Source organism: Diplodia seriata (assembly GCF_021436955.1).
Source record: "Diplodia seriata strain FDS-637 chromosome Unknown scaffold_2, whole genome shotgun sequence".
In the NCBI taxonomy this organism is placed as follows: Eukaryota; Fungi; Ascomycota; class Dothideomycetes; order Botryosphaeriales; family Botryosphaeriaceae; genus Diplodia; species Diplodia seriata.
Genome location: NW_027117309.1, coordinates 3937661 through 3964236, shown reverse-complemented (window position 1 = coordinate 3964236; position 26576 = coordinate 3937661). Strand labels below are relative to the sequence as shown.

The 26576-nt window shown below is 56.2% G+C and overlaps 12 protein-coding genes across 12 annotated transcripts; 6 read left to right on the top strand and 6 right to left on the bottom strand.

The window, feature by feature from the left end:
• Positions 1-285: 285 nt before the first annotated feature.
• On the bottom strand, positions 286-1453 carry SLS55_002561 (uncharacterized protein; the record flags this gene model as incomplete). The annotated part of the gene is made up of 2 exons (XM_066774042.1): positions 286-1362; positions 1445-1453. 2 exons carry the CDS (start codon positions 1451-1453, stop codon positions 286-288), a joined length of 1086 nt encoding a protein of 361 aa, XP_066636609.1.
• Positions 1454-2093: 640 nt separating this feature from the next.
• SMD3 (small nuclear ribonucleoprotein Sm D3) lies at positions 2094-2662 on the bottom strand (the record flags this gene model as incomplete). The annotated part of the gene is made up of 4 exons (XM_066774041.1): positions 2094-2199; positions 2266-2395; positions 2463-2523; positions 2615-2662. The coding sequence occupies 4 exons, from the start codon at positions 2660-2662 to the stop codon at positions 2094-2096; spliced, it is 345 nt and encodes a 114-aa protein (XP_066636608.1).
• A 241-nt stretch (positions 2663-2903) lies between these two features.
• On the top strand, positions 2904-3549 carry SLS55_002559 (uncharacterized protein; the record flags this gene model as incomplete). Its single annotated transcript, XM_066774040.1, has 2 exons — positions 2904-3122; positions 3358-3549. 2 exons carry the CDS (start codon positions 2904-2906, stop codon positions 3547-3549), a joined length of 411 nt encoding a protein of 136 aa, XP_066636607.1.
• Positions 3550-5373: 1824 nt separating this feature from the next.
• On the bottom strand, positions 5374-7374 carry SLS55_002558 (uncharacterized protein; the record flags this gene model as incomplete). The annotated part of the gene is made up of 5 exons (XM_066774039.1): positions 5374-6832; positions 6887-7055; positions 7109-7196; positions 7261-7275; positions 7339-7374. 5 exons carry the CDS (start codon positions 7372-7374, stop codon positions 5374-5376), a joined length of 1767 nt encoding a protein of 588 aa, XP_066636606.1.
• Positions 7375-8064: 690 nt separating this feature from the next.
• Positions 8065-9766, top strand: GDA1 (Guanosine-diphosphatase; the record flags this gene model as incomplete). Its single annotated transcript, XM_066774038.1, has 3 exons — positions 8065-8212; positions 8274-9648; positions 9706-9766. The coding sequence occupies 3 exons, from the start codon at positions 8065-8067 to the stop codon at positions 9764-9766; spliced, it is 1584 nt and encodes a 527-aa protein (XP_066636605.1).
• A 1043-nt stretch (positions 9767-10809) lies between these two features.
• SLS55_002556 (uncharacterized protein) lies at positions 10810-11533 on the top strand (the record flags this gene model as incomplete). The annotated part of the gene is made up of 2 exons (XM_066774037.1): positions 10810-10812; positions 10976-11533. 2 exons carry the CDS (start codon positions 10810-10812, stop codon positions 11531-11533), a joined length of 561 nt encoding a protein of 186 aa, XP_066636604.1.
• Positions 11534-12408: 875 nt separating this feature from the next.
• Positions 12409-13827, bottom strand: SLS55_002555 (uncharacterized protein; the record flags this gene model as incomplete). Its single annotated transcript, XM_066774036.1, has 1 exon — positions 12409-13827. The coding sequence occupies one exon, from the start codon at positions 13825-13827 to the stop codon at positions 12409-12411; it is 1419 nt and encodes a 472-aa protein (XP_066636603.1).
• A 1092-nt stretch (positions 13828-14919) lies between these two features.
• On the top strand, positions 14920-15627 carry SLS55_002554 (uncharacterized protein; the record flags this gene model as incomplete). The annotated part of the gene is made up of 1 exon (XM_066774035.1): positions 14920-15627. The coding sequence occupies one exon, from the start codon at positions 14920-14922 to the stop codon at positions 15625-15627; it is 708 nt and encodes a 235-aa protein (XP_066636602.1).
• Positions 15628-16628: 1001 nt separating this feature from the next.
• SLS55_002553 (uncharacterized protein) lies at positions 16629-17572 on the top strand (the record flags this gene model as incomplete). Its single annotated transcript, XM_066774034.1, has 2 exons — positions 16629-17039; positions 17174-17572. The coding sequence occupies 2 exons, from the start codon at positions 16629-16631 to the stop codon at positions 17570-17572; spliced, it is 810 nt and encodes a 269-aa protein (XP_066636601.1).
• A 1409-nt stretch (positions 17573-18981) lies between these two features.
• SLS55_002552 (uncharacterized protein) lies at positions 18982-20255 on the bottom strand (the record flags this gene model as incomplete). The annotated part of the gene is made up of 2 exons (XM_066774033.1): positions 18982-19804; positions 19852-20255. 2 exons carry the CDS (start codon positions 20253-20255, stop codon positions 18982-18984), a joined length of 1227 nt encoding a protein of 408 aa, XP_066636600.1.
• A 799-nt stretch (positions 20256-21054) lies between these two features.
• SLS55_002551 (uncharacterized protein) lies at positions 21055-21587 on the top strand (the record flags this gene model as incomplete). The annotated part of the gene is made up of 2 exons (XM_066774032.1): positions 21055-21383; positions 21440-21587. The coding sequence occupies 2 exons, from the start codon at positions 21055-21057 to the stop codon at positions 21585-21587; spliced, it is 477 nt and encodes a 158-aa protein (XP_066636599.1).
• Positions 21588-24637: 3050 nt separating this feature from the next.
• On the bottom strand, positions 24638-26498 carry SLS55_002550 (uncharacterized protein; the record flags this gene model as incomplete). The annotated part of the gene is made up of 5 exons (XM_066774031.1): positions 24638-24673; positions 24739-25289; positions 25960-26138; positions 26188-26406; positions 26491-26498. 5 exons carry the CDS (start codon positions 26496-26498, stop codon positions 24638-24640), a joined length of 993 nt encoding a protein of 330 aa, XP_066636598.1.
• Positions 26499-26576: the final 78 nt, after the last annotated feature.

The window sequence follows — 26576 nt, the reverse complement described above, 5'->3', positions numbered from 1 at the left end:
TGCAAGATAGCGGGCCGGTTGGGCGGTGTCGGAGGTCCGGGGGTTTCTCATGCTATGTCCGACTCCGCATGGATACGTGGAGAATAGTCGAATGTTCGATTCAATCATGACTGAACTGGCTCTTTGATAGTCCGGGACTTGATTTTGAATTTGATGCCTGCTACGCATTGGAAACCGACCCCGCTTGAGCAACGGCGCATCTCATAGACTTATTGCGCGTAGCAGTCATGGGGTTTCCGGTGCTCAAGGACCCTACGCAGTTTGAAGCGGATAGTGGAGATGGTGTCACATAATCAAAGTGAACAAACCTCGAGATAGGATCAAGGAGACTTCATTAGGTCGTTCACAGCCTTCGCGGCGAACTTCTTCCTCTGTTCCTCGGGCATACCAGCAGCTAGGTCTACAGCCAAGGGAAATCAGTACAGGTCCTTCTCCAGCAAATAAGGGCAGGTACTCACCTTTGATGCCGCTCAACTTGCTCATCATCCGCTCCAGCTCATCCACCTGCGCCGCCTGGTCTTCCCCATCCGCATCATCACCGCCCCCATTCAACTCCGTCTTCAAGCCGAGAAGCTCCATGCCCATCTCCGCCTCCTCCGCCGCAAAAGTCTTGCTCCAATCCTCGTCCCCGCTCCCCTCCTCCCCACCCTCCAGATCCTCGAAATCGCTCAACCCGGCCCCATCGTCGCCCTCCCACTCATTCGCCTCCAGCGCCTCCCTCACCCGCGCCATGCCCTGCATCTCGCCAAACTCGTTCCGCCCCTTCGCCTCCGCATCCACATACTCGAACCCCCTCTCCCTCGCCGCGTCCTCCCACTCCTCCACCCCCCACCCACCATCACCACCAGCAGCCGCAGCAGCCGCCTGCCCCTCCACAACCGCCTCGCTCGTCCCCACCAACCCCGCCGCCCTCCCCCTCACCGCGACCGCCAAACACACGCCGTCCCAGCCCAGCCCGGCGCCGCTCTCCACAACCTTCCGTATGCCGTCCATCGTCCGCAGCACTTGCTCCCTTTCGTCCTCGGCGTTCTTGTCCAACGACAAGGGCGACGAGGGCGACGGCTTGCGGAAGACGTACACCCACGCCCCCACGGCGGCCACGACCTCGCGCGCCTCGGGCCCGCAGAAGTCGGCGCGCCACGCGTCGAGCGCCGCGATCTCGTCGATCCAGATGGGGATCGTGGCCGTGTAGTAGGGCGTCGTGAGCGTCCAGGCGTGCGTGAGGCCGGCGGTCGTGGTGGTGGTGGTGTTGGCGGCCTCGGCCTCGGCGTCGTCGTCGGTGGGTGTGGGACGAGGAGGCGGAGGGGCGGTGGTGGTGAGGTCTGTTTTTTTTTTTTTGTTGGTGGTTCCGTTGATATATGGCTGGAGGAGGGTTGGTAGATTGTTGGAGGTAGGTCTACGTACCTGTGAGGAATTCCAACACGCCCGAGTCCGGAGCGCCGACGACGAGCATGCGTCGCGGATTGGAGATTTCCATGGGCTTAGGCGCGTCCATGACTTTTTTCTTCTTTCCCCGTAGAGTTGTGTTCTTGCGACAAGGTTGCTGGGTGTTGGGTGTTCACATCTTGGAAGTTGCGGAGGTAATGCGGGCGACGCGGGAGCTCCGCGTGGAACCTAGAGGGCCAGCTGCTAAGTGGTGGCCGGTGGAACGTCACTTGCCCCACTACTCAGCGAAAAGTCCGACATTCTTCAGACAAGGGCAAAAGTTGCTTTCATGACGTGATGAAGTAGAAAAGTACATAGCCTTGCAGGAAACAGCATAGCCTTTCTACAAGGCGATCACGATGTTGGCAGATAAGCAAAGAAAGCCTGTGGGGAATCTCTCAAATTCCTTATCCTGCCGGTTTGGCTCCCTGCCCGTCTTGAGCATTTGGGTGATATCAGCTACCCGTAAAAGTTCCGGAACGCCTGTGCTGATCATGCATTGGGGATCATTTTTCTAGAAAACCCTTCCCACCCACAACCCCAGTCTCCTGTCCAGTCAGGTTGGAAGCAATGATATCCAAAATCTGGTTCCGCTGGTGTCGATCGGTCGTGTGTAGAATGGCGACTCGTCCGTCGGTATTTTGCGCTGAGTTGATCGTCAAAGACGTTCAGCGAGGGCCACGGGCGCCGCGAGCCCTGTTGACGGTAGCCCTTCCACGGGCGAGACCGACACCGCGACCACGAGTTCCGCGCGAACGGAACATGGGGGCATTCCTGTAGAAAATTCTGCAGTTATTATCCTTCTTCTTATTGAGGGGCGATCAACGAGTTTGTACGTACCGGAGCATGTCGGGCACGATGAAGTAGCGAACGTGGGAGCCGCGGATGTAGACCTGGTCGAGGTGGGAGACACGGCCGTCACGAGCAGTGACGGTAATGTCCTTCAGCTGGACGTTCATGTTGTCCTCGGCTGTGAGATCATGGCGCGTCAGCTAGGTTGTCGCAAGAGCGAAGAAAAGCAGCACAGCGGGACGTACCTTCAAGCAGCTTGCCGCGGTAGACCTGACCGGTGGAGAGCTCGAGGGTGACGACGTGGCCCTAGCAGCGAAGATTTGATCAGCGGTCGGCCTTGCGAAGAGCAGCTTCTGTGAGCATGCGCGCGACAAAGATCGTTGCGGAGGGCGCGTACCGTGGCCTCGTTGAGCAGCTTGATGGGGATGCCGATGGTGCTTGTCATGGTGTCTGATTACAGCTGTGCGACGGCGATTGGAAGGTTTGCGAGTGGCGGATGGGTGTGGGCGTCGCGGGTGGTGAGGTTGTCGGTCGTGGCAGCGCGCGGTGGTGACAAGCTCGAGCAGTGAGTGATGGAAGGCACCAAGCCCGGCTTTTCCCCGGCCGCTTATGCTGCCCCGGCGGCTGCGAAACATCGACTCTACAAACACGTCGACATCCCCACCGCCTGTGCGCGGATTGGCCCAATGAATCTCTCGGGGACCCTCAATGTCTTCAAGCTCCTGAGAGACCCTGCTCTCTGCCTGCCGCACCACACCGTTTCCACTTTCAACCAATTGCCCGTGCCGCTGTCTCGGGCCCTCACGCGCCCTGATGGGAAGGCCGTAGACATCCGGGCAGTGGTCCTGGACAAGGACAACTGCTTTGCCGTTCCCCACGCCAATGAGGTTCATCCTGAGTACAAGGTAATAATCCCTGCACCAGATCTGACCCGAAGCGGACGTTCGCAAGCCGGAGCAATGCAATCATGTTTGTTTTCCGGAATAATGCTGTTCGGAATACATTGTTTCCTCGTCGATTCGTTTTCTCACTACCTCATTCCACGCCATCTTTTTCTGTATTCATCCACCACTCCTGGAATATCATTTCTAGCTTTGTTTGGGTCATTGGAGACTAGGCTAATTGTTCTTTCCAACGAAGGCAAAATTCCAAGAGCTCCGCGAGGCATACCCGGGCTCAAAACTACTGATTGTCTCCAACACCGCCGGTACAGCATCTGATCCGGCTTTCGCCCAGGCCGAGTTGTTGGAGCGCAATACTGGCATCAAGGTTCTCCACCACAATACAAAGGTTGGCGCTTACCAACACCGCTACGTTAAACCGCCACTCTGATTTGTCTTTTTATCTTCAGAAACCTGGATGCCGCTCAGAAGTTTTTGAATACTTTCGTAATGCTCCAGATGCCGGAGTGACAGCACCCTCGCAGATCGCTGTTGTAGGCGACCGCCTGTTCACTGACGTGATGATGGCAAACCTGATGGGTGCACACGGCTTCTGGGTCAGAGATGGAACGATTGGCCCGCATAGCTTCGTAAGTATTATGAGTATAGACTCGGTGAGACGATCTTAGCTGACGTGGAACATGTGCAGTTTGCCAAAGCCGAACACAAAATTGCTGCCTTTCTTCTGTGGAGAAAATATTCTGCTCCAACTCCACGTACGGAGCAGCTTTGAGTAAAACAAGGCATGCAGCAGATTTTCCTGCAAACCGGCTTACCCAGGCCCTCTATCACCTTTGAACATAGCTGCAAGACAACATCATACCGTTTAAAATTCAGGTTGGGTGACATCTTAACCGCCCACAATTGCGAGCTGCGGTGCTTAAATGTGAAATTATCCCTCTGGCTACAGGCAACGACACTGGTAGAGGATCCCTCAACTGCCTGCCTACGATTGGATTCAATTACGGGTATCGTGACCATCCGCTGATCAAAAGGATCAAGGCACGCAGCAGGTTTAGAGGCGACGCGAAAGGGTCAGTTTGCCTTCTGTGACCACCTCACCTTCATATAGACGGAAGATTCCCAGATTTTCCTTTCACTTTTCCACCAGGAACGTCGAGGGTTTCAAGGATTTGATGGACCAGCGCACCAATGGCACGGAGACCCAGTTCACAGACAAAGACAACAACACCATCCGAGTGCGGCGATGGCCCATACTTTGCGATTATTTTCTTTGTCCCACACACAGCACAGTAAAATCATTCTCCTCAGTCGAACCCTCCCCGTTCCAATCTCCGTCAACCAAAAAGGATTCGTCATCATCAACGCACGCATCCCGACCCGCACCATCTCCCTCCCTCCAACAAAACACCCAAGCAAAAACGACCAATCTACCAACCAACCAACCGGCCATGGTCTCAGCGCCGCGGCCACCGCACCCGATCCCACTCCACCCGATCCCCAGCATCCCCGGCCCAAACCGCCACCTCCCGCTCCTCCTTAAAGCCCTCTCCACCCTCTTCACCCTCCTCGCCCTCGCCTCCCTCGCCTCCGCCCGCCACCGCCTACGCCAACACATCGCCGACACCCACCGCAGCACCATCATCACCGTCCCCTACTGCACCCTCTCCCTCTCCCTCCTCGTCGCCGCCGCCGACGCCCTCCTCTGGCTGCCCCTCTTCTACACCGTGCTCGTCCTGCAGCTCGCCGTCTTCTACACGCCGGACGCCGCGTTCGAGCGGCTGGTGGCCGTCAGGTCGGCGGGGGAGGAGGAAAGGTTGAGGAGGCGGTGGGTGGAGGGGTGGCGGGCGAGGGAGGATGAGCGGGTGCGGAGGGAGAGGGAGGGGAGGCGGAGGGGGCGACTGTTGCTTGGTGTCGAGGCGGCGATGCCGGTGGAGGTGCGGTGGGGGAAGGGGGTGAGGGATGAGGTGAAGGTGGCGTGGTGGGAGGCGAGGAGGGCGGAGGACAGGGAAAGGAGGAGCCTGGCGGAGGCTGGTGCTTGGAAGCGGTTTGGGTAGGTAGGAACGTGGAAAGTGGAAGAGCTGGGGGGAGGAATCGAAGTCAGGATTCTATTAAAAGTAATACTGAGATGGACCTGCTATCTACTTGAACATGGAATCTGAGAGGGGATTCTCGAGAATAAAGGTGGTCGTCTAGATGTGTGTAGCTCGCGCTTCCAACCGTCTTGCACCATCGTCTACCGGATCCTCTCTTTCTACATCTCCAAGCCCTTCCCCAAGAGCACCTTGCCGACTTCGACAACGAGATCGTCCTTGTCGCACAATTCCATCTTTGCCAATACTGTTCCTTTCGCGTCCATGGCTTTGCACACGTCCACGACTTCGCCCTCCATATCCGCGCAGTATACCAGGAGCCCCAAACTCGTCAGCATCGCCAGGACGGCCTCTTTGCTCTCATGCTCCGCCGCGATGGCCTCGAGCAGCGCAGCCGCGATTTCGACTTGCTCACTGTCATCCAAAACGTCGCGGTCGGCCTCGACGCGCATGCGGTGGTTGGCAGCGGCAATGTTGAACGCCAGGCTGGCCGCTGCGATGCGCACGTTCCCGTGCTTGTCGTCGAGAAGACTGGCGCTGAGGAGGTGGGTGAGGAGTTCGGAGAAGGATTCGTGGGCGAGCAGATGCGTGCGCACTAGGGATGTCGAGAAGAGGTTGCAGGCGAGCTGGAGAGTGACAAGACGAAGGTTGTACGGACAGTCCTGGAGATCGTTGACGTGCGAAATCAAGGCGACAAGCGTAGCGGCGTCGTTGTCTTCGGCGAAGAATCCGGATACCCGTGGGTCCGTGAGTGTCAGGCGGAATAGATCGTATGCCGCGAAGAGGTTTTCAGGGGAGATCTTGGAGGTTGCGTCGTGAAGGAAGCTGGCAAAGTCAGGGAGGGAAGGCAAAGGAGCTTCACGCGAACCAGAGTCCCGACGAGTGGTAATGAATGCAGCAACCATGGCGATTATAGGGTGCTTGCCGTGGTCGCCCATCTTCGAAATCAACTTCTCCAGTGGCGGGACCTTTTCGTACGTCACTGGATGAAGACTTGGGCCCAGGAGCTTGGGGAGGTCGAGACGCGTGTGCGGGTGGCCCATACTGGCCTGTTGGACAAGAAGTCGAGCATTACCACGGAGCTGCGGCTCATTGGCGCCGGACCACTGATCGTCTTTCATTCCTTTGAGGAAGGAGATGAAGGTGGGAGTGGCCCGTACACTGTACTTGGCTGCGACATCGTATGCTTGGTTGATGTCTACCTTGATGAAAATGCCCTTTGGTCCAGCTTCCTCTGCCAGCTCGTCGAAAGCTGGATACATGATCTTGCAAGGAGCGCAAGTTGAGGAAGTGAAGAAGATGACGGCGCAGGAGTCCTTGGCGCTCGCAAGGAGTTTGTCCAGTTGTGGAAGGGTTGTCACATTATGGACTTTGCCGCTAGTCGAAGGTCCGTTCGCGGCGCCGTTGGAGACGCCGTTGGCGGTGCCGTTAGCTACTGCTGCGGGTGCTCCATTGGGCACGTTCTGTGGCGGGACGGGAGCTTGGGTCACGGATCTCATGGCAGCGTCGATCTGTGGCCTTAGCATTTGGCCAAACGGCGTGTTCAAGACCGTCTGTGGCAGAGATGTGATGTGATCAGGGATGCCCTTCCCCACGAGGAACATGGCGAAGTCATTCGAGCTGAGGACACGTTAGAAAACGAAGCGAAATGCGTCGTTGTGGAGCAGGGCTCACAAATTGTTGCAGTTGTGTGCAAACAGGTCGTAGGCCTCGGGGGTGTAGACCTCTTTCAAGGACTCGAGATACTCCAAGACCACATCCATGGGGAGGCTCGTGCTGCCCAGCTTGACGACTTCTTCAGGCCTTCCATGGTGGGTTGTGCCGGGGTAGCACGACTGAACACCTGGCGCAGCGTCAATAACGCACCACGAAAGCAGCTGCACAGATGCGCTTTACCTGCGCCGTAGAAATATTCAATACCACCGACTACGATGGACGTATGGTAGACGGCGTCGATCTGAATGCCGAGGAACTGGCGGGAGAGCTGCAGGCCACGCGGTTAGCGAACGGAGGACACGCCTCAGCCTCGCGGGTGAAGGCAGCGGTACCTGTCTGGCTAGACCCTAAACAGCGTGGTCAGTGGAGTCTGCAGGTAGATCACGGCCATCCGGCGCGACGGCACATACCTTGGAGAGGTCGTACACGTAGAGCTCGACTTCCATGCTGGCGGACAAAGGACTCGGGGGATGTGAGGGTTCGAGGATGCAGTTCGGGGAGCGGCGGCGTGGGACGTCATAGTTATTGCGCCTCAGGGTCCGCGGGTCCTCAGCGCAGGCAGCGCAGTGTTGCGTCGCCTGCCAGAAGCTTCCACTCGCGGGTACGGCGATCCGCCGCCATCAAGCTTATCGCGCGCCGAGATCATCTGGGGCTCTTCGGCAGCCTATCCGCCGTCGCCGTCAGGCGGCGCATGGCTGGCCTGGTGGCGTCGCGGCGCAGGTTAGGGGCTAGCCCTGCGGCGGCGCGGCCAACATTCCATTCCCTTTCCTGCCGCCGTTCCTGCTGTGCGCTGCTCCTCCATCTGGCTGCCCCCCTTTCGTCTGTTTTCATCTTATCGCCGACCCGGCGTCCTGCGCTTTGATTGTTCCCACCGCGCGACACGACTGTGCGCCCTCACGATCGCTACCGTCTTCGGCTTACCGCGCGCCACCGCCTGGTCAGAGCATTTCATGTCCAGTAGCGTCGACGTCCGCCGGCGTCCTGACATCTGGTCTTATTTCTCATTCAGCAGCGCGCCCCGGCGACGCACCTCGCTCTCCTTGCCTCTGAAGAGCAACAGCACCTTCGATCCCTTCGAGAAGGCCGACCGCCATTCCACCCGCCCCTCGAGGTCGTCCACCGCAGCATCCTCCTTCATGAACGAATTCAAGGTCGGCGGCGGCAGCAGCAGCAACAACAACATGAACCAGGGCCAGCGGACCCGGTACCTGAAGGCTGGAGGCATCATTGCCTTCATCCTCATCATCTTCTTCTACCTGGCCCCTGGCCACAGCCAGTCTGCCGGTGTGTACACCTATCCCCAAGATTTCCCCGTCGCAATGCGCGCCCGCTCACCCCCACCCAGCAACCACCGCCGGCAAGTTTCCGGGCGGCGATGTCGCCTCTGATCCCTCTCTCGCCACCACCAAGTGCACGCGCTCTTACTCCGCCGACAAGCCTCTCGTCCAGTATGCCCTCATGATCGACGCTGGCAGCACCGGCTCGCGCATCCACGTCTATCGTTTCAACAACTGCGGTCCCACGCCCGAGCTCGAGAATGAGGTCTTCGAGATGACTGCGAAGAAAGAGGGCGGCTCCGGCCTGAGCTCATACAAGGCCGACGCCGAGGGCGCCGCCCAGAGCTTGGATGTGTTGATGGATGTTGCCGTCAAGAACGTCCCAGAGAAGGTCCAGGGCTGCACTCCGGTTGCTGTCAAGGCCACCGCCGGTCTTCGCAAGCTTGGTCCTGAGCTGAGCGAGAAGATCCTGGTGGCCGTGCGCGAAAGGCTCGAGACCAAGTACCCCTTCCCGGTTCTGTCAGCCGAGAGGGGCGGTGTTGAGGTCATGGAAGGTACCGATGAGGGTGTCTACGCCTGGATCACGACCAACTACCTGCTCGGCAAGATTGGCGGCCCCGACAAGAGTCCCACTGCTGCTGTCTTCGATCTCGGCGGTGGCTCTACTCAGATTGTCTTCGAACCTACTTTCCCCGAGGCCAAGGACGGCGGTATGCCCGAGCAGCTTGCAGACGGTGACCACAAGTACGAACTCAACTTTGGAGGCCGGAACTTCACGTTGTACCAACACTCCTACCTTGGCTACGGACTCATGGCTGCGCGCGAGAACATCCACAGGGTCGTTTTTGACGTCGCATACGAGGAGGCCAAGAAGGCTGGCACTACCGACACCTTCCTTAAGAAATCTGTCATGAACCCTTGCCTCATTCCTGGTACCTCCCGAAAGGTTGAGATCCCGCTGGAGGAGAGCCACCCGCTCGGCAAGACCGTCACCGTCGAAATGAAGGGCCCGGCTGAGGGCGCCCCCGCTCAATGCCGTGGCATCGCCGAGAAGACTCTCAAGAAGGAGTCTGAGTGCAAGCTCGCACCCTGCGCTTTCAACGGTGTCCACCAGCCTTCCCTTGCGAAGACCTTTGCCCGCGAAGATATTTACCTCTTCTCCTACTTCTACGACCGCACGAGCCCGCTCGGTCTTCCGTCCAGCTTCACGATCAACGAGCTGAAGGAGCTTGTGAGTCGCGTCTGCCACGGCCCTGAGCACTGGGACGTTTTCCACAGCATTGAGGGTGCTTTGGACGAGCTGAACGACCGCCCGGAGACCTGCTTGGATCTGAACTTCCAGCTTGCTCTTCTGCACACCGGTTACGAGATGCCCATTGACAGGGAGGTCAACATCGCGAAGAAGATCAACAACAACGAACTTGGATGGTGCCTTGGTGCTAGGTAAGCTACTTCCTCCCATTAGTTTCCCACGAACAATAATACTAACGGTTTCGCCAGTCTTCCCCTTCTCAGCCAGGAGTCTGGTTGGCAATGTAAGATTAAGGAGGTTACGAAATAAGTATCGCTCGCAAAGACAGCTGGGCGGAGTGTTCTTTGGCATTATGAGGCGTTACGGGTATGGATTGATCTTGGGCTGGCGGTGGAAGGCAAAGTATACCTGGATATCTCTACCAAGATTTAAGGGACGGTATCAGGATGTATACATAATGTGGCATCTGTTTTGATGAAGCGGCGTTGACGCCGAAGAGTTGGCAACGTTGAAAAGATGAGCTAGAAAAAGAATCATGCAACACGCATTTGCATTGAAAAGATGTCTTGTCAACATGAACGTCGTGCATGCTCAATTGTTTGAATTTTCTAGCTGCTCAAATGCAGTGATAATGTACAAAGATATGTCTCCCCTTCGCTGCCCCCCATCCGACTGATCGATGCAGCCGACCGGATTTTAGGGCGCGAAGAGGAACTATCGCCGCCGTAGCGACGAGAGGCCTTTTCTATCTTGCTTCTCTGTCCACACTCGCTCATCCTGGATCATAGGCGATGGCGGGCTCTAGCATAATTAGAAGCGGTATCTACGGGACCAGTCTCTTCCACCCCTCTTGTCAAGACTCATCGCTTGCTCTCTACTCTACAATGGTTAGAGTACCATCATCTTGTACTCCAAGCATTGGAAAGAAGAAAGCAATGTAGCATCAAGCTGCTGCGGTTTGCGGGTTGGATTGTTTCGTTGTGGAAGAGAAGGAAAGGTGAGAGCGTACGTTGGCGAAGTGTGCGAGAAAATCTCGGTCAAGGGCCTCTGCACGCTACGACGCTTCAGGGTAAGCGCATTTCTCGCATGTCGATCGCTGCCGCGTCGCGCCCGCACGCGCCGCCCGCGTCCGGGTCGCCCGCATCTCTTATCGTCATCCATTTCATTGTTGTTTTGTTCGAAGCCAGCACTACTGTCGCCGTCGCCAGAGTTAGTCGGGCGTCTTTCAGAAGGCCGTGGTCGGGTTTCCCCTGTCGCGCCGGCTCGCGCAACCATACCACCCACCGACAAATCTCCCAATCTCCAATCCCCCCACCTCATCCGTCACCATCGTTTCCGCACAAAGAGCCAGCATGGTATGCAACCCACCCACCCACCCTCTCCCACCTTCACACCGCGCCAAGGAACCTCACAGCTAACCTCCGTCTCTTTCTCTCTCCCTCCACGCAGCCACCCAAAAAACGCACCGCCCCCACTGCCTCCACCACCAAACCACCACCCGCGCCCCGCCGCTCCAAGCTCGCAAAAGAACACGACATAACCGCGACGCAAGAAGCCTCGATCCGCGACGCCTTCGGCCTCTTCGCGCGGCAGCACGACGCCTACCCGCAGACGACCGTGATCCGCGCGTCGGACGCGCGCCGCGTGATGATCGCGCTGGGCTTCGATATCACCCGCGAAGACGTCCGGGACATGGTCGAGGTGCTGGATCCCGAGGGCGAAGGGTGGATCGCCTGGGAGCACTTCGCCGGGTACGCGGCCGTGTGGTATCATGCCGAGCAGGCGGCGGCGGCGGAGGATGGCGACGGCGCGGCTGGTGGGGTTGAGGCGGGGAGTGGTAGTAGGGAGGAGGTGGAGAGGGCGTTTAGGCTGTTTACGGGGGGCGCGATGAGGCCGATTCGCGCGGCGGATTTGAAGAGGGTGGCGAGGGAGTTGAGGGAGGAGGTGGATGAGGAGGTGTTGTGGGATATGGTGGTCGAGGCGAATGGGGAGAGGAAGTCGAAGGAGGGAGTTGGGAGAGGGGTGGAGTTGGAGGATTTCGAGCAGGTTATGAGGAGGGCGGGCGTGTTTGGGTAATGCGGTTGGCGCTGGCGGTGACGGCGACGCGCAGCTGGCAGGCTGACTGGGGTCGTTGTTAATTCTGTCGATATGTCTCTTGCATTCTGGGATCTAGCTTTTCAAAATCGGGGAGGAAGCGACGGCGTTGGGGAGGATTTGTCTGAACGATTTGCTTTGGCGCAGCTGGAGTTGTAGTAGGAGTCGCGGTGGGTTGCCAGACACACAGTGCTTCAAATAACTTGTTTAACTCTTGCGGAATCAAAGGCTTTCCGAAACGATTACGGCATTTCGCAGGGAAGACGCGCCAGATCAAGCCCGGAGTTTATCTGAGCACCGAATCTCACAATAGTCGAGGGATGCAGACCGGGAAAGAATGCTACTCTTCCATTTCAAGCGATCAGGTGCGACGGTGGGTTTGATAGCGCAAGGTTCAGCTCACAGTGCTCTTCGCTTGAAGTTTGACAAGACACCACACCATGCACTACATGAGGAACAGAAGAGCATTTCGAGCCACGAAGATCACACGAAATTCAATGTACATGATGAGATTTTTCTATTACACCATTCTAATGCTGTAGTGTGAGAAGGATTCGCAATTTCCTTCCTCCACTCTTTCGCTGGGAAGGCCAGGTCGCCTCGTCAATGCTTCGTTCCGCCTCGCACAAAATTTGACTGCTCCACCTTGCTAGTCCAATACCCAGTAACCTTCGCTTGCCGAAGGAGAAAAAACAGAAAATGGAATGTGCAATCCTCGGGTTCAAGTTGAGAGGAGTGGAAAATGGGTTAGAGCCCGTCGATAATGCAATATGCCTGCTTGTTGTCACAGACTTCGTGACCATGGGCACACTGGAACAAATCCTCGCCCCTCTTATCATCCTTCATCATGACCTTCACTACTTCTGCTGCTCAGAGGGGTCGGGGAAGCGGAAGCCGGCGTGCTCGGAGTGACGCTTGTAGTAGACCTGGTTCTCACGGATCTGGAGGTCGTCAGAGATGCCGCCGAGGATGGTGTCGCGGAGGCGATCGATGCCCTCCTGGTTGCCGGCGTCGCGGTTCCAGATGGAGATGAGGTGAGAGTTGAAGCGGACGCTGTAGCTGATGCCGCAGATGTCGTCGATGAAGGCGTTGCGCTTGGCGCTGTTGTCAACGGCGCTCTGCAGCTCGCCGCCCACGGCCATCATGGAGACCTCCTTCCAGAACTGCGGCGCCTTCTCCTTGGGCACGCGGAAGGTCCAGGCGCCGCCCTTGACGTTGCGCGGGTCCTCCCACACCGGCTTCACGCCCAGGTGGAACAGGTGCACCGAGTCGCGCAGGCGCAGCGACGACATGTCGAAGTGGTTCATCGTCTCCCAGAACTGGCGCAGGTCGCTCATGACGTGCAGCTTGACCAGGCGCGACTCGTATTCGTTGCTTTCGTTGACCTTGTCGGTGGGTGAGTCGGGGTCGGAGCCGCTCTGCTGGGCCTGCTTCTGCTCCTCGGCCTGCGCCCAGGCGGGCTTCGACTCGCGGCCCTGACGGTCGTGCCAGAACTCCCAAGTGTGCTCGAGCGGCGGCGGGCGCAGCTTCGAGAGCAGCGCCTCCTTCATGGCCTTGCCGCGGGCGGGTGAGGCGGTGGCGGAGGCGTCACCTTCACCCTGGACGGGCAGGCCGTTGGTGGCAAGGCCGGGGATCATAGGACGGCTCATCTCTGTGAGTTGGGCTCTGACCTTGGCAAGCTTATCGTCGAGTTCAGCGTTGCCTGCCTCAATAAGGTCGCTGAATTCGAGATCAGTGAGGGTGGTCTCGGGGTCACTCTCAATGTCGGTGCTCTCAACGCCGGTGCTCTCAACGCCGGTGGACTCGTCGTCGGTGGACTCGGTGTCGGTGATCTTAACGCCGTAGAACCGTTTGTCGAACTCAGTGACAAGGGTTTCGTTCTCAGTGGTAAGGGTTTGGAGCTCAGTGACAAGGGCTTCGATGTCGGTCGTCTCAGTCTCGGTGACCTCAGTGTCGGTGACGTCAGCGTCGGTGAGCTGAGGGTAGGCGATCTTGCCGTCGGCGGTCTTGGTGAGCTCCGAAACAGGTTGACAAGCAATAGTCTTGAGGGGCTCGTCAAACTCAGCCAGAAGCTCTGCCTTGAATGCGCCAAAAGTGCGAGCGAGGTTCTGCAGATGCTCGAATTGGCCGGGATGCTGGACGCTGCGGGCAGGATGACGGCGGAGGTCGCTGAGGTCGTCAATGTGGTGGATGATTTCGATGCAGCGAGCTCCAGGGATCTTGGAGTAGACTAGCATAGCCGGCTTGTTAGCGCTGGGAACGGTGGTGGGAGCCATGATGGCTGTTGTTTTAATTTAGGCTTGGGAGAAAAGAGAGCTTGAGAGAAGAGAGTTTGAGAGAAGAGAGTTTGAGAGAGAAGATGGAGAGAAGAAGGAAGAGGAGCAAGCTGGGTGGCGGAAGACATTTTGAGAAGCGGGCAAGAACGCGAAGGTGACGCGGTAGCGCGTTGCTATTGTCTCGTGCTATTGTGCGTAGGGCGGAGGCTGGGGAAGGTGAAGTGAGGTCGAGGGAAGCAGGTGAGGTGAGGTTGAGGGAGTGAGGTGAGGTCGAGGGAAGAAGGTGAAGTGAGGTGAGAAGGCAAAACAGAACCAAAGTCGATGCGGAGAATGCATTGGAAACAAGAACAACGGCTGGATTCTAGACTGTCTCGGGAGCATTGTAGAGAAGTTGCGATGTATCTCACCTTCAGCTGCAGGCCAAGCAACAAGTTACCGTCAGCACACCTCAGGGGTTTCGAGGCGGACGGAGAAGCGCAGGCTCGGGGAAGGCGGGGTATATATCCAGCAAGCACGGGCAGGACACAAGCAGCAACGCAAAGGCGGGGCAAGAAAGGCCAGTCTGGACAAAGGGACGGGCGGCAGCTTTGTGCTGGAGAAAGGAAGTGCGAGTCTGTGATGCTTGGCTGCTGCCGGACTCCGGGGTGGCAGGCTTGGAGGGCTGGGCCGCAGCGTGCTACCTACGCGCCGGCGCTAAATGGGCCTGTCAGGGTCGACGATCGAGCCGTTCGTGTGTGAGCTTTCTGACACGACAGCCGTGTTTCAGGCACTGGAATCACCCGCGAATCCAGCTGCCCGTACCGCCCACACAGCTCGCGCGCAGTGACGGCATAAGCATCCATCACACGTCTGCGATAGGGCGACCGGACAAAAAATCGGATGACATTTAGCCAGCGTGGACGCCGAGATGCATTGCGGCTTTGCCCCTCGGCGGGGTGATTGGCCTGTCGCCGAGCCTCCGTCAGGGTCCCACACATCCACTGACCGCCCTGGCAGAATCGCGTCCACCCCGGTCGAAAATGTTCGCCGACTGCCAGCCAAACTCCAAAGCCGATCAACTCCACCACCGAGTATCTCTGTAACTCAGAAATCATGGCCAGCAAGCAAGAGCTCCGTCGGGACGTCTCTGCCGACGCAACGTCCCAAGCGACCGCCACTCTTCCTCGCCGAAGCGGTCGCAAATCGAGTCCGTCGCTGCCGAACGGCGAAGGCACCGCCACCAACCCCACCGCTGCGCCGACCGCGGCCGCGCATGACGACCAGACCATGGACGAGGCAAGCGATGCCGAGTCCGATTCGAGCGTCGTCAGCTCATCTTCCGAAGAGCCCAGCTCCGAGTCCGATGACGATTCGGAAGACGAGGAAGACACCCCCATGGACACCGACGAGATCACATCGTTGCCTCTGCCGCCCGACCCCGAGACTCGTCGCAGGATCTACCAGCGACAAGCTCCCCCATCGTCGTCGCTTGGCGATCGTCTGAAGGCTTTCCTGCCGCAATTAGCCGCCGCGAACGAAGAGCTTGAGAGAGATCGTGCCGCGGGAAAGCTGGCAGCAATGTCCCTGGAGAATGTGGGCGAAGACGACGATAACTATATCGAAATGAACCTGGGCCTCGGTGTACTGAAGGAGAGAGACCCGAACAAGATGGAGAGTGACAGCGAGAGTGACGAAGACGCTGATGACGAGATGGACACTGGTGCGGACGGCCAGGAGACCAAGGAGGACGTTCTCGCCAAGCTCATGGGGAAGAAAAAGCCGAAAGCTGGACCTGGTATCCAAGAAGTTCCAGGCCAGTGAATTGCTCCTCGGCTCTTGTTTTGACGACGCAACAAATCTGGAGCGCCCGCCAAGACAGCAAGGAAATTCAACTACGATACCCTCGGTGATTCAGCACCACAGCTGATACTCAAATATTTGGTATTTACCATTAGCCTGCGCACGCTATACCCTCATCTACATTCTGCATTGACGAGTTGCAACTTTAGGCATGAGCATTGTTACCACACCTGCTCCGGCCTTGACTGTAAGGCATAAACGAAATGCCGAAACACCTTCAGAAAATGGACCTCCAACAGACAGTGTCGCTATTGATTCCCAATCGATTGAGTATTTTGCTTCATGCAACCAACAGAGCAATGGTCTCGGTCAAGGTTTGCTGTCTTATTACTTGGTAGAGGTTTCAACCCCCCTAGTCTTCTTTTTGTACAATCTTCACGTCTCTGAAAACGTCATGAAATGGAAGCACTGCTGTCTCACCTACTGGATTCATACATTCGTATCCACCTCTCGCACTCATCAACACGTGAACTACTTCCCCAATGGTGCACATAGTAGTGAGAATGGCGTTGTTAGTGGAGTCGAACTACGTCGCCGTCGCAGCAGACTTCATCCTAGAGTCCGCATTTCAGGTCAGTAGCCAGAAGCAGCCAGGATAGACGCGGTTTACGAATTCGTTTCTAGGCACTTGCTGTTTCCGAGTGCATGAGGTCCTGATTGTGGTACGACCAGGAGAGCAGAAGTTGCCTCTCATGGACTTGGTTGGAAACAAAGCGCGGGTAGCTGTCCAGATCCGTCTCGGCTCTCCAGAATATATCGAACCGAAACTGCCTGAGCGTTCACCTTCCCCACCAAGCCATCGTGCTTGCGGTAGTCAAAGCACATGTTCTCCGGCCACCCTCCTCAACGTATGCACCTGATCTCTGTTTTCATCACAACTGGCAGCAACGCACGAGCCTCGCCCTTCATTCAAATAGACCACCGCAGTCACTCGTTCCAGCATCCAACCCTCGTTGGCAACAATGATTTCCGTACAGTTCAAGCCCTTCGCATCCTGCGCTCTCGTTCTGGCCATCTTGACGGCCTCTGTTTCTGCCGCCCCTTCCCTCGTCACTCTCCAAAAGCGATATGCCTCTTTTGACGGGTTCAAGAAGATCACCAACAATGCTTCTCTCGCCTGGTATAAGCCTTACGCCCCAGGCGTGGCGACAGCCGTTGTCAATAGCCCACCCGGCTACAAGTGCTTCAAGGGAGCCAATTATCCAGAATTCGCCGACTGGGCCTCCTTCGACACGCTCTGGAACATCAACCTACCCGCCATCCGCTCTCACAACTCGGCCGCCAACAACCAGATCCTGCACAAGAAGATCATCCAAGTCGGCGCCCAGACCAAAACTGACGCGCGCATCATCCTCGCCATGATTATGCAAGAGGTAAACCAATCAATTTACCGTCTCCATAACATGCATACCTTGCCCATCCCACCACCAACCGCCATCAACCAGACTCGGCGTCCTCGGCACTAACCAAAACCGAACCGCCTTACTAACCAACAACAAAATCACAGTCCAGCGGCAACCTCGCGGTCCCATGCACGGGCTACGCCAACGCCAACTGCGGCATCATGCAAGCGTCGCCAGGCTCCATCTCGTTCGACCCGGCGCACCCGCACTCGAGCATCGCCACCATGATCCGCAACGGCGTACTCGGCACCCCCGGATCGTGGCCCGCCGGCGGCCCCGGCTTCGCCTGGCTGTTCGACGGCGCCGACGGCGAGGCCTGGGCCGGCATGGGCACGCCCGGCGGCGGCCACCCCTTCCGCGCGCTGCGCGCCTTCAACACGGGGAAGGTCGTGGATAAGGCCGATCTGGATAAGACGGGGGGCGCGGGCACGATTAGTTATGTTAATGATGTGGCGAATAGGCTGTTGGGGTGGGATGGGAAGGTGAGGGGGTGTGGGTATTGATGATGGTGGTGGTGATGGGAGGTGTTTGTTTGGCTGGGGGCGGCTGGGTGGGTGCGGTGCGGTGCGGTACGGTACGGGGGGACGTTGTTGCCGGATTGGTGAGGAGTGGTTTGAGGGTTCCGTGTGAGCAGTAGTGGGGGTGTCTTCTCTTCTTTTTGGTGTAACCCGTTATAGACAAACCGGGCGGGTAGTTCCATATCCGCACGAGTTCCCGGTATCTCAAAAGTTCATTTGATTCAAACTTTTTCCCTTCTGGAAGCATCTTCAGCCTCACTTGCGCAATGATTGTGGATCTGCAGGATTTGTGAAAGCTAAAGTTCAAAACGGTGCCGCTGCATGCATATCGACGTGCTTCATGTGGTCCGCATTTTATTCTACTTGGTGAAGAAACGACCCATCACTTTCATTTATGGTTAAACTTTGATGTCCCCGGTTTTCCCATGTGACAAGTTGCGTGCCGATTCCGGAAAGGTCCGCTTCAGGAATGCTTCCAGACTCACAAGGAATGGAAGTTTTCTTGGAATGCAAACCACATCAGAATTGAGAGGAATTTGAATTCTGAACCCGGAGATGTTTATCTCTTCGCTCTTCCATCAAAAGGCGGGCTGGGAAGCGGAAGGCGCCATCTGGAACCCTCGGCTTGATCTGAGGATCTCTGGCTGCCTTGACTTTTTAGTGGAGATGGTCTACTTGCGTCCAATCTGAAAAGTAAAGAGCATAATGTAGCGATCAGATAAATGGCCTAAATGCAAGTTAGCCACTATGTCATGCTAGGTAAAAAGACAACGGCTCACTGAAGCTACAAAGAAAGTCAAAGGAAGCCAGGTTGGATTGAGCTTGAGAGATGCTGCAAAGACGTTTTGGAGTATGGGGTCGGCGATTAACAGCCCAATGTTCTCGAATATTTGGACAGCGCCAAAGAAGCAACCACGGAGACTTTCATTCACCCAAGAGGTCGCAAATGCAAGCGTCGAGATACGGCATCCAAAATCTGTGGCAAACCCACATGGCCTCGCTCAAGATCTACAGTCCGTGGTTTGGCGAGTGTCACTTGTTGGCGGCGGACTCGATTTACAAAACAGGAGAAGTCTTGCTTTTGCACAAGGGTGATGCAGAACAAGCAAGGTAAGTGCACCCATCACGCTCTTCTCGCTGATCTAACTCGTCTCTCAGTGCTTACCTACGGCGAGCTCATGAGGTTTCCGTTGCTCAGAGCGGGAATCTTGACACGCGAGACCTGCTGGCGAGGGCCGCGCATATGTACGTAAGGCCTCTCGAAATGATGAGTAAACCCGAGGATGCAGCCGGATACTCTTAGCAAGCGTGGGATCTCCGCGAAGCAACACATGAGAGTACATAGACGAAGCAGTCGCCCCCATGGTGTTTTGTGTGCCAACTGCTCTGTCATATCAAGGGTGAAACCTGTGCTCTGAATGGGCCTTGAATTTGAGGCCAAATTGAGAGATATCCACTTCCGGCTCTTGACCCAAGACCAAGTCGCTCATGATTTTGCCTGTACCCATTCCCAGCACGATGCCATGCGGCCCATGCCCGGAACAAACGAATATCCCTGAAAGTTTATCATCGGACGCGTCGGAGCGCCAACCATGAGTCAGCTTGGTGCGAGGCACGGCGGCAATGATCGGAAGACCAGATTTTGTTGAGGGTCGGAAGGCGCGGCCCTTGTTCACAACGCGCAATTCCAAAGGGTTCTTCTGCCCATGGTAGCCATGTGCTGGGTTAATGAATCGATTCGCGTAAGCCATGAGCTCCGAGATCATATTTGGGTCGGGCTTGTGAAAGCTTCCGGGTTCGGGCAAGATTGCTGACGAGTTGGCTTGGGCACAAACCCAGATTGTCTTGTCGTTCCAGCCCACGAATTCCAGTTTGTGTCCGACAATGCTGTCCAAGAAGACAGCAGAAAGTGAGCTGTTCGTGAGCCCATGAGGATTTTGGAACACAAGAAAGTCGCCGGCAAGAGGAGAAAAGCCAAGGTCGATTGGTAAAAGGGGGAGAATTGTTGCGAGCAAGCTGGCGGTCCACGGTCCCGCGGCCAGAATCAAGTGCTGCGCTGGAATCATCTCGGGCGTGTTCTTATTGTGCTGGACAGTCACCGACTCGAGAAAGCTATCGGAAGACAGTTGAACGGACTGGAGCCTCGTGGAAGTTCGGATTTCGACACCCAATTGACGGCATCGGCATTCCAGCCAATGGCCAAGTGCCTTGGGGTTCCTGTAGCAGTAAGTCCTCTCTTCCACGGCTTCGGGCGCACCACGTACAGGGAAGCGGAGGCGCCTGTCGGAGGTTCCAGAACGGCATTCCAGTCTCGCTCTGTCTTCACCCAGTTGGGCAGCGCGGTCTGACCCTTCCCACTTCCTTGAAAGATGTTGAAGAGCGATTGCTGCCGGAGACCAGTTGCGTTGAGGAAGTCTTTGTCTAACGCATGGTCCAGATATATCCCGTAAGAGTAGTCAGCAAGCTCTTTCAGTCGGTCATCGAGTTCGGACGGGATCAGGCATCCAGAGTTCGTTGACGAGGCGGCAGCGAAGGTAGTGTTCAGGGCGTCAATCACCACAATCGGCGAATCAAGGCCCCTTTGGCGATTTGCCAATGCAAGGTGATACGCAGAGGAGAGGCCGATAACACCAGCGCCGGCGATGACAGTCGTGTTGTGGGTTGCCATGGCTTGCATTGGTTGTTGCTGCTGCCCCACGCACAAGGCGGACAACCTTGCGACGAAGGTCGCGAGCATTCTGCATTTCTAAGCAGCACGATGCATTGTGGAGGCAATTGGAGAGTGTGAAGATGTGAGTTGCTGGGTGAGAGGTATGCGTTGCTGTGCGAGAGCAGCCTTGGGCGTTTGGCGAGATGACGTCATTGCGCAATCTCCCACACCGGAAGGTGCTGTCTTGTGCCTGCCAAGCAGGCGCTCGCATACGCGCACGCAGTCTCCGATTAACAGTAGGTATAAAGCCCCACAACTTCCTTGCACATTTCATATCGGCCTCTCTCTCCGCACTTTGGGATACCGCAGCACCTTGATTGACTACAATCACACAGACGAGTGATTTATACTCAAACAGCTGATGCAGCGTTTCCGATTCTTCCGTTGACAAAACGTGTGGCGATCAACCCTCGACGGCGTTACCACTCTTCCTATGTAGGTAGTCGGACGAGTATGCGACCTTTGAGATACGTCAAGATCTTGGATCGAAATACCCATGGATGTAATCTTTCTTATTCTTTCCCTTATCTTGGGTCAAGAACAGCGGCCCGCATTCAATGCAGTCAACCGTCCTTCGGTCCTCCGTCCTGAATTGCACTAGGTCGCACGGTGCAATGTAACTAGCGGTGTGTCTGACAAGCTGATTGGCAGAACCTTCCCTATTCATGTTACTCTCGCTAGTGCAGCTCGTATTCGAGGGTGATATAGACCGACCATCCCGCTTTCTCGAATTCAACAATCGACAGACATACCCGCCATGCATCTCACCAGCTTCCTTGCCGTCCTTGGCGCGAGCGCGGCTCTTGCGGCCCCTGCATCCGTCGACGGATTTGGTCGCCGGAGCACCAACATCAGCCAGCCATTCGAAGTCGACCGGCTGTACATGTCCATGGACAGCGTCTGGGACGTCTCGACCGGCGTCGACGTCAAGTTCACAGCCACCGACCCCAACACCGGCGTCAGCACCTTCTGCGACGCCACCGACGTCCTCATGAACACCGTCTACGCCTGCGAGAGGGACAACACCAAGTGGGCCCTCAACGGCGACGCTTCCAAGCTCAGCATCGAATGGTTCTGGCCGCCGGGGTAAGTCGAGGTGCTGCCATGCAGCTGTCCAGCAAGTACTAATGCTCGGTCATCAGCGACATCAGCGACAACGGTGTCATGGCCAACTACCGTGCCAATGGCTCGGCTACCGTTGATTGGAATTGCGCAAGCTCCGGCAACGGGCAGGAGTGTTTCTCGACCAAGTTCAATGTTCCGATTCAGACCATCGAGGCCTGGGCCTGAGCAGAGATGATGAGAGTAGTGTATGGTCGGAACCCGGTGACTGCGGTCGCGGCCTGATTGCGGGGTTTATGCAGCCAGATGCCTAAAATACCACTGTGGTCATGGGCATCCATCTACTATGACTGCTGCTTAGGCATTTCACTAGTATGTCCAAGGCTTTCCACCCGATATGACCCGGACTCGTGAATTCTGGCACTGGGACTACGTAGCTCTTGCCACTCATAGCATTTTTTCTCTAAATAGATAGAAGCCTCGCATCCCCGGTTGAACCCATCACGAATCAAACGTAGTACAAACCTCGAAGTCTGTCTGAGCTGGCGTTCCAAACCGTAGGGACTTGTCTGGTCCGGCCAGACTTTTCTGTATGACACTCCGGATCCCAAGGCACCTATTTCAGTGGCCGAAGTGGTGCAAGGAGGGGTGACATAAAGATTTGGGCATGAATGCGAAGCCTCCACAGCAGAAAAAAAGCAAAAATGGTGGGACAGCAACGAAAAGAGTTCACGTGAAGCTACACCGAATGCAGCCGAGGTAGTACTGGAGGGTTTCCCTATAGCGGACACGCCCGGACACGCCGTAGTGACCCGGCGGCCAGAAAGCTGGAGAATATGCAAGGAGGGACCGAGACGAAATGCGTTTGACATCTTGAAGACGTTTGGAGTAACGTTGACGAAGAGCAAGTTTACTTTGATTTGTTCCTAGAGTCAAGATCGTCTTGTCCAGCTCCCCCGCTTAACCTTTCGTTATCTCGATCTGAGCTTGAGTGCTGTTCCCCGTGTTACTCAAGCCTGGCCATGTCCGTATGATCCCATCTCACCTCTGTTCCTCTGGAACACATCAACGGATTCCACGGTTCTTCTCGCCGGTTTTCGTCGAGCCATCGCTGTATGTTGGCTGGCGACTGTGATTGATGGTCATCCGGCCGTGACGAAGAGGACTGCCCGGAAGGTTAATCAAGTACATTCAAAGTGATGGCCGAAACGCACACTATTGTTGAAAGACCCTTGCCTGATTCCGTTCATATTTTCTGAAGACGATGGGCGTCGTTCACGGAATCTGCCTTGAAGTGTTGAAGTATGGGTAGTTAGAGGATGGATTGAATTTTCTCATGGAGGCCAACGCATCTGAAAAGCCGTGGAGGCCGACCATACTTATCAATCGTTTATTGAGAATCAAAGCATCAGGCTATGGTGCTGGACAGCCGGCTTTGGGCCAGCAGGTGGAACCTCATCTGTAATGCAAGGAGCGAAATTCGTGGAAACATGGTAGACGTTACCGTGTTGAGAAGACTGTACAGGAGACGGTGCGGTGTAGATGTGTTTGCGGCTACTCCTTCCCGGGATGCCAGTATAGTAATCCGCAGAGCCTCCTGATCCCGAGGCATCCAATGACGGGTCAGGTGAAACTATCTCCCGACTGCTGTATGGACGGCACTCTGGCTAGTGGATTCTTGGCCTTGTGCCGCAGTAAAACGACATCTCGGCAACGGTCCCAGCTCATGCATTGGGTGCTGTATGGCGGCATACACTCGTCTGCAGAGCGGCCGTCGTACATGGCGCCATTGGACCGATCTGGCTGCCACCCCCATGCACACGGCTGGCTGCAGACCACAACATGTGCCGCAGTATTAAATTGAAACGAAAAGGCTGGACCCCTCACATGGCTGGGCCGAGCCTCGCGGCTGTCAGCCTGCATCAGTCAGGCGGCTCTTTTGGGTCGATGGCAGCTGTAATCGATCATGCTAACACCCTTCTGCCAAGGATCTGTACACTTCAGTCATGGGGTGCTCTTCTCGTCACACGGTAGGGCAACGCTGGAGCCCCGCCGGCTCACACGTGGCAGCTGTCCTCACCTCAGCTCGCCTTCACTGATCAGCGACAACATGTTTGCCTGAAGTGCATTCCTGTAGATCAAAGGTAGCCTGGGAGTGTGGCCAATCGGGCACTCCGTGTACTACAGTCGCTTGAGAGCCCTAAGTACTGGGCCTTCCCCGCTTTGTAGGGCTGCGTGGTTGACTGTTCCAGACAAAAGTCCAGGAACTCGGATTTCCCAATAGAGGCATGCGAAGGACGAGTAGTACTCGCGCTCCTCTATTTGATGCGCATTCTAACAGAGTGTGTCTGGTTGGCAAGAGCTGCATAGTGTATATTTGTTATATCACTCAATCTCATCTCCAACCACGATCACGACACCATTAAGCGTTTCTTTCAATTTCCCCCATTTATTGTTGCGAACACCAGTTCGCCCAAGCTACTTGTACACCAAAGGACATGACTGTGCGCAAGCAAGGTCCAGTGTAGACTTTGTAATTTCATCTCCGTGCCAAACAGGAATGAAGGCTTCCGTCTTCCCAGGCCAAAAAAACACTCAGATCCAGAACATCAGGGGCCATTTAACCGACGTCTGCAGATAATTTTAGGGTCTTCAGATCAGGTTAGGACTGTACGTCTGTGAGTCCGTTGAAAATTCCCGAAGCGGAATGGTCAAATAGCTTAATGCCATACTGAACATGAAAATTCCGCAAGTATCTACGGGCGAAACCCGATATGAGGACTAAAGCCATGCCGGCAGCGAGAGGTTTATGCGTTTCACTCATGACCGTCACAACATTGATCTCCGCCCTGGTCTGCATCCCCAGACACATTCAGACGGCGGAGCTTGTAGGTAGACACTAGCCAACAAGCCCAACAAATCCCACGCTCCTTTTTTTGGGTTCGTCATCTTCCCGGTGGGGCGCATAGTTCAGATGCTGCAGCGAAAAGCGGGGAAGAGACCTTCTGCGCAAGGCTTGAGCGAATGATGTGACTTTCTCATCAGAGCGACCAATACATGCTGCTTTACGAGAGCAGAGAAGCTCGATGGGGCTTCCACGGTTTCCAAAATGGTGAGTGACTCTGGACTGGAAAGCTGGTATGCTCGATTGGCTTATTCCAGCCGACTCAACGCAGATCGACGACATGGCCTCGAGCACGCGAGCGAAACAAACGAGAGACTCCATATCAACCTCCCACCCAGAAACGAGAAACCGATCCCATCCCCGCCCACCGCTTTCAATCGTTGGCCGTGGCATCGTTGTAGTAATGGATCTGCACCACCACATCATCAGCACAACCATTCCCATCCCACCAACGCCGGCGCCGTCCCAACCTACCGTCTCATCCGCACACCCATCCGGCGTTTCGTACAGATAGTTCCCCAGATTCACAAACAGCGCCTGTTCCTCGCACACGTACCACGCGCTGAGGTTCGGCCGGGTCACGTTGGCCGCCGACCACGTCAGCGCGTCGCCCTGCCACGCGAACGTGCCGTACGTCCCCTTGTCCGCGGCGAACGTCACCGCCAGCGTGCGGCCGTCGCGCGTCGCACCTCCCGCCACGTGGGCATACAAAAACTTCTCGGGCGTCTCGCCCGGCGCCGAGACCAGCTGCGCGAGCTGCCCATCGGCGTCGAGGGCGAACTGGCCGGCTTGCGTGTAGACGTCGATGACGGCGGTGCCGGCGGCGTAGGGGTCCGGGCCCGATTGCAGGTATTTGTGGAAGTTGGGGTCTTCGACGGCGCGGATCCAGAGGTAGCCGGCTTGGAGCGTCGTGCCGGGGCCGGTGGCGGTGCTGCCGTTGGTCGGGGCGGTGACGGTGGTGGTGGTTGGTGTGGCGCTGGTTGCGAGCGTTGTGGAGGCGGTGCCGGGCTGGCATTGGGAGTAGGCTGGGCGGGAAGGGTTTAGGTCACGTCGTAGGTTGGATGGTTGCGTCGAATGGGGTTGTCTTACAGTCACTGTGGGAAAGTCAGTTGCGAGTTTCTATTCGAACGTGGTGCGTTCTTACCTCAGTTTCGTACAAGCATATCCTGGATGATGTTGTAAGTCAAACGTATTCGAGAGCCATTCAAGAGACCGTACCGGAGACGCAAGCAGAGCTGCCAGAGTAATCAGTGCCGCCACCTGGTAAAGTCAGCTGATGTTACGTTCAATTTGCACATATTCTCATACGTACATTGTCCCCATGCGCTCTGCTGAGCGAATGCTGGGGTCGTGAGAAGGCCGATAGCGGCGGCTGCAACGTTGAACGAGCGCATGTTTGATAGCAAATGGAAGAAATATACACAGAGAAGTGGAATGAGCCGCGTAGAAGGAAAGCTTGACATTTGCTTGGTCTGTGTCGACTTTATAACCTCAGCACTTCCAGTGATTTTGGTAAATGTGGAGCAGTGAATTCCGTAGTCGACCGACGGCCCGCCGTTCCTGCGGCAGATCAATTGCGGCGGATAGAGTGCCAACTAACCACAATCGGCGCGGGTAAACTGATTCACGCCACGAGGTTGAAAAGCCTCAATAATATACGTCTATTAAGGTCTTTGGACAATATCCCCTACTCACCGTCGGTGGCTAAGGCGGGATGCTTAACCGCCATTTCGTCCAAATAGGCCAGCACGACGTTGCCCCACACAGGCTTGCGCTTGTAGAATGCAAACTTCTCAGGCAACTTATGCAGCATGCCACCCAGTCTTGCCGCAACTCCCGGCTCTTTTGCAATGTCCACCAACCGGTAAAGGTAACTGCCTGCAGTGTCAGTTTCCATCCACCGTCGTGAATCTCGCAACATACGTCTTGGTCAACATGCAGATGGCCCCAGACTTCGGCAAGCGGCGCAGAACCTGCCGCTCGACACGCAGCTGGACCTGATCGATGTCGATGTTCGGATCCGCCGACGCCTCGTCGCCCTCGTACAGATGCGTGCCGTCCAGGAAAAAGAGTTCTTCCCGCTCATTGATACCCCAATTGACACGCATCACGAGCCGATCAGCAGTCACTTTCTTGAAGAACCTGCCCACAATAAGCCACACAGCACTCACAAGGGGGGAGGGAGAGGGCCCAGTCTCTCCCCAAAGCAAGCCGCCATATACGCACTTATTCATCGCCCTCCTCAACTTCTCCCTATACAAGGGCACCGGCTCATGAATCGCCGTGAGCGGCCGACCCATCTTATCCTGTAT